This window comes from Cyprinus carpio, chromosome B8 (assembly GCF_018340385.1).
Source record: "Cyprinus carpio isolate SPL01 chromosome B8, ASM1834038v1, whole genome shotgun sequence".
Classification (NCBI taxonomy): domain Eukaryota; kingdom Metazoa; phylum Chordata; class Actinopteri; order Cypriniformes; family Cyprinidae; genus Cyprinus; species Cyprinus carpio.
Window position 1 is genome coordinate 6,618,932 of NC_056604.1, and position 9,273 is coordinate 6,628,204.

General features: G+C 32.2%; 1 protein-coding gene across 2 annotated transcripts; it reads right to left on the reverse strand.

Annotated features, from left to right (window-relative positions):
* Window positions 1–78: 78 nt before the first annotated feature.
* LOC109084688 (pleckstrin homology domain-containing family A member 2-like) lies at window positions 79–7,813 on the reverse strand. Of its 2 annotated transcripts, none has more exons than XM_042729401.1 (12): window positions 7,161–7,813; window positions 6,096–6,245; window positions 5,885–5,941; window positions 5,750–5,798; window positions 5,564–5,661; window positions 5,189–5,320; window positions 4,993–5,109; window positions 4,356–4,424; window positions 4,191–4,261; window positions 3,238–3,301; window positions 2,639–2,716; window positions 79–1,559 (listed from the first exon to the last, which is right to left on the reverse strand). In XM_042729401.1, exons 2-12 carry the CDS (start codon window positions 6,234–6,236, stop codon window positions 1,263–1,265), a joined length of 1,173 nt encoding a protein of 390 aa, XP_042585335.1. In that variant the 5' UTR covers window positions 6,237–6,245; window positions 7,161–7,813; the 3' UTR covers window positions 79–1,262. The 2 variants fall into 2 exon arrangements, with proteins under 2 accessions (XP_042585335.1, XP_042585333.1); XM_042729399.1 differs by having other exon boundaries at window positions 7,195–7,811.
* Window positions 7,814–9,273: the final 1,460 nt, after the last annotated feature.

Genomic DNA, 9,273 nt, shown 5'->3' on the forward strand with positions numbered 1-9,273 from the left:
GCCTGAAAAAATTTTCGGTTCAGTGTCAAAGAGCGACGCTTTTTGGACAGGAGGAGCAAAGACTTTTCAGACTTGTCATTTTTTCCCTTCAAAGACTGGTTTATTTCATGTGCAAAGCGATGATGCATATCTAACAATGACGAATATATATATATAAAAAACAAGTACAAGAGCAACAGACACATTGCCTACTTGGCAACATGCAGTACCATTCACAACAACAAAAGAAATAATTCTATTAACATTTTAAGGCATTTCAAAGTAATCAATATTAAAATGTTTTCAGTCACGAAAATCATTATAGAATGTCTGTCTAGTCAAAGTTGACCTAATCCTTCAAGCGCCTTCATTAGTGATATTGAAAACAGAATGTCTTCAAAATAAGTCCACATGCCTTGACTGAAGTCTACCACACGTACCAAGGACATTTTCAAGTGTACAAGCAGGTCCAAAAGTTTGAGACCACATTGAAAACTTAGGTGTTTAAATCTTGAAATGTAAATATCTCATATTTAAAAAAACAAAGTTATGATGTAAAACAAAGCAAAATATTCATTGCAGTGCACAAGATGCTCTTTGGGACATTCTTAAATCCTGCTGGATAACATGTTCATCAGTTCATGTCAGCTCAAGTACCGCTGTCATTAAAGCAAAAGATGGATCTACCAAATACTAAGAATCTTAACTATTCACTCATATTATTATTTTTTTTTTTTTGTGTGTGTGTGCTGAAAATATCATTATAAACATATCATATAATACAAAAAAGCATTTCACAAGTTGTCTCAGACTTTCAGACCCCACTTTATGTCATGGGAAATTAATTAAAGCAAAACAACACATGAAATGTCTTTTCACCAGATGATCCTTCCTCATTTTACATTCCTTCATACATAAGACACATTATTTTAAAGGAATAGTTCAGCCAAAATTAGAAAATTCTTGTCTACATATTGTTACAAACCAGTTTTTTTGTTCCTAAAATAGTATTTTGTTTAAAAAGTAAGACTGCTTGAAGAATCGGTTCACAATTCTTGCCATACATTGCTTGTCGGAGCATAACAGGAGGTTGAGTAAATAATGACAGGATTTTTGGGTACTATTTGGGAACTAAATTAGGGAACTATTCCTTTAGAGTGAGTGAGCAGCATTGCAATGACTGACGCACTTGTGTGCGCACCACTAAACAAGAAAAGCAACAATCAAAAAGCTAAAATCCTAACACTATCCATGTGCTGGCCAGCAGTATCCATTAAAGCAAACTAAACATCAGTGGAGCGGAGATTGTCGAGACTGTCGGGAAAGTCTGTGTCGCTGGGAGCGAGTTGAGGCTGGGAATGGTGTCGCTGTCGAGACTGTCGAGTCGTTGACTGAAAGATGTGGCCCATGTGTGAGAGTGAGGGAAGAGAGCTGTACGGCCCTTCTCTCTGACACTCTTCCTTCGAATGCTTCTCCTGATTGGGCACCGGGGTCCACGGCTGCCACGAATCTACAGTGGAGACGGACTTCACAAGCTGAGGCTTCCTCTGCGCAGAAAAGGTTTTGCTGGAAGAGCGGAACTGTCAATCAAGAGAGGATTATGGTCAGAAATGCTCATTTATTGTTTTTGTTGTTGTTGTTGTTTTTTTAGAAATGTCCTAAGATACTTTTTTGAGAGATAACTTAAACATTTATAAAAAGAAGCTACAATTGTTGTTTATTGTGTATGTGATGTAATGCATTTTGTGTTGCATGGAGATAAAAATGTAGTATTCATTTTTAATGTAATTATTAGGATTGCTTGTTATTATATTCACAAACTCAAGTGGAATGAAAAACTGCCTACGTGTGAACAATAGAAAATTATAAAAAATGTACACACACACACACACACATATATATATACATAATATATATATATATATATATGAATGTATATATACACTCTTAAAATGTACAGTAATATGTATTCTTATTTGTACTATTTGTTTAAAAAAAAAAAGAAAAAAAGAAAGAAAAGAAAAAAAGGGAACTAATTTGTCCTAAGATGCAAATTTTTGGAGAGAATTGAAAAATTATTTAGTAAAAGAAGCTAGGATTGTTGTTAATATTATAGATGATGTCTAGAAGTATAAAAATGTAATATTTATATTTAATTATAATTATTATAATTGTTTATTCTATGTGGCCCTGGACCACAAAACCAGTCTTAAGAGTAAATTTTTGGAAATTAGCAGTGGAAGTAATATGAAATTATAGTAATATATATTACTCATCAAAAATTAAGTTTTGATATATTTTCAGTACGAAATTTACTAAATATCTTTATGGAACATGATCTTTACTTAATATCCTAATGATTTTTGGCATAAAAGAAAAATCGATAAATTTGACCCTTACAATGTATTTTTGGTTTTTGCAACAAATACACCCATGCTACTTATGACTGGTTTTGTGGTCGAGAGTCACATATTCATAAGTCAAATGGAATGCAAACTGCCTGACTGAACAATTTAAAAAAAAATTACATTTGGAAACAATATCTGAAAAGTATGAGAAATAACATTGAATATAACAAACAACCAAACAAATAATTTAAAACCTGAAAGAATAAATAATACCTGAAAGATCAATGACTTTAAACACTTTACATATTTACCTTACTTGGTCCTCTAAAGTCTTGAATTTTTGAGGAGATATCCTTGATCCAGCCTTTCATGTCTTCTGGGGTGTCTGTCTGTACACACACACACACACACACACACACACACACACACACACACACACACACACACACACACACACACACACACACACACACACACACACACACACACACACACACACACACACACACACACACACAGTGAGTAAAGCTGACATTTTTAACTTCAAGTTGTTTAGGTGTGCTGTATGAAATAAAGGATTAAAGATCTCCATAAGCCTCGTTTGCATTTACAACATGGCTCAACAGTACAGCAGCCACATAAACACCTGTCACATACTTGAAAAGCATTTATAATGAGTTATTTACGTTTCGCTTGAGTGACAGAGCATTAATGCAAGGATGATTAAAAAAAAACAGTTGATCTTTAAATACATTGACACAGCTGCAGAGCAGATCTGGATGTTAGTCAATGAGATGAACCATGTGCATAATAATATGTGGTCCACCTACACCAACATGATTTATTTTTTCATTTATTATCTTTATCAGTGATGCCTGGATCATTCTAAATTAATTTAGTCCAGAGTTACCTGGATGTAGAAGGTTCTGGTATTGGTGATGATTTCAAAAAGGTTATCACGAGACAGCAGATCTCTACAACAAACAACACAATTAATGACAAAACCCCTTTTGTACGACAAAGCAGATAAAAACTTCATTTTAAAGCTCATATATATATATATATATATATATATATATATATATATATATATATATATATATATATATATATTATATATATATATATATATATATATATATATTATACACATATATATATACATACATATATACACATATATATATATATATATATATATATATATATATATATATATATATATATATATATATATATATATATATATACATATATATATATATACATCCATATATATATATATATATATATATATATACATATATATATATATACATGCATATATATATACATATATATACATATATATATATATAAACATACATATATATATATATACATGTATATATTATACATATATATATATATATATTATATATATATATATATATATATATATATATATATATATATATATATATATATATATATATGTATATATTATACATATATATATATATATATAATATATATATATATATATATATATATATATATATATATATATATATATATATATATATATATATATATATATATATGAACACCAAATCAGCATATTAGAATAATTTCTGAGGGATCATGTGACAATGAAAACTGGAATAATGATTACTGAAAATTCAGCTATGCATCACAGGAATAAATTACATTTTAAAACATGTTAAAATAGAATACTGATATTTTAAATTGTAGTAATATGTCATAATATTACTGTTTTTACTGTATTTTTAATCATATAATAATAAGCAGCCTTATGAGCATAATGACTTCTAATAATAACTTCTTTCAAACACACACACACACAGAAGGCAGCGTTCTCACCCTGATTTCACCAGACACTCATTAACTTTCAGCACATCCTGCAATCGAATACTGCGTAAAGGTTCTTTATCCTAAAAAGAGACAGAGTACTGGTTTATATATCTGTTCATTATATAAATGAATCATTTCCATTCTTTTAAAAAGTTTATCATTCTAGCTTCTTACCATTTCAGATTTATAGTAGCTCACAGTTTGGTCATCTAGAATAAAAAACCTCCTCTTCCAGCTTTTCCTCTGAAAAATGATGCATTTTAATAGTGGTGCTAACAAAATTCTTGTTACATATTTTTATAGAAGTATCTACTGCAGATTTTCAGTGGTGATCCAATTACATATTGTACACAATTTTATTTAACAGAAATAATGTAATGATACTATGAACTGAACAGGCCCAACAATATGCAAAATTAAAATAAAATTTTGCTGAAAATGTACTCATCCTAAGGCCAAGATGATTATTTAGTTTCTTCATCTGAACAGATTACTAACAAACACTTTTTTTTTTTTTTTTTTTTTTACCTATCAAGACATCATTGATGGACTGTGGTTGTGTGGTTCACTTGTGGATTTTTGTGATGTTTTTATCAGCTGTTTTGACTCTCATTCTGACGCACCCATTCACTGCAGAGGATCCATTGGTAATACTATGTTTATTCAAATATGTTCCAATGAAGAAACAAACTCATCTAGGCTGCATCTCAGATGGATGGAGGGTGAACTATTCCTTTAACAACTACATCTATGGCATATTATTGGCAAAAACTGATTCTGCTCAACTGATATGACAAGACACTGGTCTTACCACATTGCCTTGCTTGACACAATAGCCAGACCTCATGACATTTGGACGCACACTCTGACATCTCCTCAAAGTAACATGTGATCCTAGTTCACTCGTGAAGACGTCCTCATTATCGCTCTGAGAAAAACACAACAGATTCATATTTATATTTCCCTCAATTAAATAGATGAATAAAGAACGCATACAAATCTGTCACCTGCTGGACTGGCGTGTGCACCACCACACCTCCCACAATTTCTGTTTTATACGCCTGTCGAGATGTTGACTGACTTGGGTTTGAAACATTTGTGGCATCAGAGCTTTGGGTCACTGGTGATGCTTTCGGAACCTTAAAAAGATATGTACTGATTAAAAGTTTCATTAGTTTATTCAGATACAACTCTGTATGACTTTGCATTAATCAAAGTATAATCTCATCTTTCATCTCCTAACTGATGTTGCAAAGGCTCTAACTAAGAATGCTTATTTGTGGATTAAGTCCAGGTTTGTAATTTTTATTAGCATATGGATGGGATATAACATAGAAAACACCATACATAACAACAGTGCGTATACAAAAAGCTCCACATACTGTAATTTTGGTGGCATTATTCAGAGCAATGACCCATTCCTTCAAGTCCATAGCATCATTGGCCTGCAGAAAGTACCGTCTGGACAATGCATTTATTACTGAAAGACAAAAAAAAGTAAGTTATTAATACTGTGGGGGAGAAAAACAACCACAACAACAAAAAACATTCCCATTTGATGTACTTACCAAAGCAGAATTCTGCTTTTGGTTTCTGCTTTACTGATACTTCATTAACCTACAAACAAGTTCAATCAAAAGCTAAATAAGTAATTATAAAAAAAAGTCTTGTATTTCTTTTTATGTTACGGTAGAATTTGATACCTTTGAAATGTAACTGAGTCGTAAACTTCCAACAAACTTCGTTCCCGGAGGTAAGTTCTGTTTTTTTTTTTAAAGGAAACAGGTAAAAACCGTTATGCAAAATTACAGAATTAAAATTTTTAGAATGCAAAGTTGAGGTTTGGAGTGTAGGTAAATAAGAAAATCATCTGTAAAGCCATACTGCAACTTGAATGCACACAAAGAGCAATACCTGTGGATTGTCCATATACCAGAGGAGAAAATTCTCATGAGTATCCAAGATAAAATAACGCCGATAAAACTTATCACTGTTCTCATTTTCCTCAATATCCAGGAATCCACAGGTCCGATTTTGTCTGTCCAGGTAAGGCATGTCCCAGATCTACAAAACAAACAAATGAATTAATAAATAACAATAATTTAAAAAAATCAATAAATCTCTCAATCTCACAAATAACTCTTGGTCCCTTGTTTAAATAAATTAACTTGAAACAAAACTGAAACAAAACTTGAAACTTGCCCGGGGAGCAGTTGGGGGTTCGGTGCCTTGCTCAAGGGCACCTCAGTCGTGGTATTACCGGCCCGAGACTCAAACCCACAACCTTAGGGTTAGGAGTCAAACTCTCTAACCATTACACCACGACTTCCCCCCCATATTTAAAATAAAAAATAAATAAAAGTTTTCGTTTACATTATATATGTATGTGTGCTTTGTATATTTATGTATATATAAATAAATTTAATACGTGTATATACATTTCAGATTTTTTTTATGATTATATATATAAAATATATTTATTTCTAATACAAATTATATGAATAAATAGGCTAAATAAAATATAATAAATATAGACATGTAAATATTTTCAATATATATACTGTATGTGTGTGTATTTATATATACACACATATATTATGTCTTTATTCTGTCAATAATGGATCCAGGGTTCCCACGTCTTATGAAAAATAAATTCAGGACTATTCCAGTAGCTCGTGATGAGATAACTAAAATGTATTTTATAAAGGCTACACTTACAAAGAGTAATTTTTCTAAGCGATACAAATAGTAGAGCTGAGCATAGCTTGATAAATCAATGACTATAAAAGTTTAAGGTAAATTTTTTCCTGTAAATCCAGCATAAGCAGAGCAAAAGCAAGTTTCCAGAGGGTCCATGACAGGTGGATTCAGGTGTGGTCCACCTGGACCAGGTTTTCATGAAATCCCATGGAAAACGGTATTACGAGTATGAGAGGAAGTCGGTAGTGCGCGTAACTGCCACACCTAATATCAACTTACTTCACTTCCAAAATCCCAAAGGCTGGTGACTCACCCGCGTTCTGCTGTGTGTGGGTTATTCTCTCAGAACACAATACACGCACAACGTGCGTTCATTTATCCGTGAAAACAGATGAAAGCTCCGCGCCGAAAGCCGAACCCTGTGCCCCGAGCGCAGCCTCTTTCCGGGTTGACAGCAAGTTGAGTAGAAACCAAAACTAAACGCATCCGGTAATGGATCTTTATTTTTTTTTCTCACTTGCGGAAAGCGGAACCCTGCCGATGCCATGTCAGAAACGACGCAATGGGCGAGGGTTTGATAAGAGCGTGCGACGCAAGTTGTTTTTATACAATTACTTTTAAGTTTTAACACTTTTAAAAGTACACTGAAGCATTTTGATCAAAACTGTGCGTTTTGGTGAAAACAAAATTACAATTTGGAGTACGCGAGATCAACCTCGACCGATGAAGCCCTGAAAATAACATATACATTTTTAAAATTCATTGATGTAACCAGAAAAAAAAAATCGTTTAAAACAGTCAGATTGTGGATCTATTCTAAAAGCATTTGATATGGACTCTAATCACAACGATGTTTGTGAAATGGTAAAATACACTAGTTCTCGCAAAAGTATTGGGACACCCCCCTCTAATAATAAACAGGTTGACTACTTCCATTTGTATAAACCTTAATGTTAAAGCATATAGGCTAATGATATTCTAGGGAAATGTGTGCGTCTAATTTTATAGCAACAGTTTGGACAGGGCCTTACTTCTATTCTAACATGGCAATGCATATGTGTATAAGGCATATGTGACTTTAAATGCAAACCTTGAGCCAAAAACGCATCACCAAACATCAATGACTTGTATATATGGGCTCGGTTATTTTAGACACTTCTAAAACTGTTGAAACAGAGATGGAAATATAAAATTTTTAAATACATTTATTATGTTTCAATCTTTGTTGCCACAGTTTTGGAAGTGCCTTTTTCCGTTCTAAAGAAGGGGGTGTCCCAATACTTTTGTCTATTTACTGTATGTACAAGTCAATTTTGTTTGGTGGTAAGTTTTTGGCCCAAGGTCTGCATTTAAAGTCACACCAGGAGTGTTCAGCTGGAATTAGGACTTTGCTTTCTGCAGACCACTGACTCAGTCAGTCATTTCTTTTTGAACCTTGCTTATATACACAGATGCATTGTCATGTTAGAATAGAAAAGTGTCCTGTCCAAACTGTTGCTATAAAATTAAAAGTACACAATTCCCTAGAATATCATTATATGCATAAACATTAAGATTTCTACTCATGGAAATTATTAAAATAGTCAAACCTGTTCATTAGAAGGCGGTGTCCTAATACTTTTGGTAATATAGTGTATGCACAACTTGCATTTTATAACAATATATATAACCTTCAAGTAAAAGTCTATCAAAATCTTTTTTAACATTTGTCTTTGTCAAATAGTTCAACAAAATATTTAATAAAAACATGTGTGTGTAAATAAACATGCCTCTAGTCCTACTTTTAAAATGCACTATAAAATTCAAAACTTCACATAAAAAAAAAAAACACGGCAAAGCTGAAATCTTATACCTGTTCTTCAGAAGGTACAGTTGAATGGTTGTTTTATTTGGCGGGTTTGTACTTGCTTTGTTAATGCTTTGCCTTTGGCACAGCTACCATTACCTGATACCTGTACCAGGTCTTACGTGGAATTCATTTTTTTTTATTTTGCCAAAATAGTGATTTAAATGATTCAAGGTTACTCTTCCTTAATTGACTACTTTGTGTGTGGCGATTAATAATGCTAATGCACTAAATCTGGAAAAAAATAATTAAATGCAAACAAGTCTTACTTAAGTAAAAATAAAACTTAAGTAAAATAAAAACCAGAATCTACAAGGAAGTAGCTTACCTTGACTGTTGTCTGCTTTCCCCTTCCTAAGATTTGTTTTTTAACCGTATCAAGTCAGAATATCTCAAACAATTTTGGAACACATTTACACTCTCACAAAGGAGAACTACCAGAACAACAATGAACACTAAATGGGTGATAACAACCTATAATTATAGTAAGTAATGATGAGCTATTATCTGTATGTTAAACCTTTTCAGAGCAGAACCAAAAGTCTA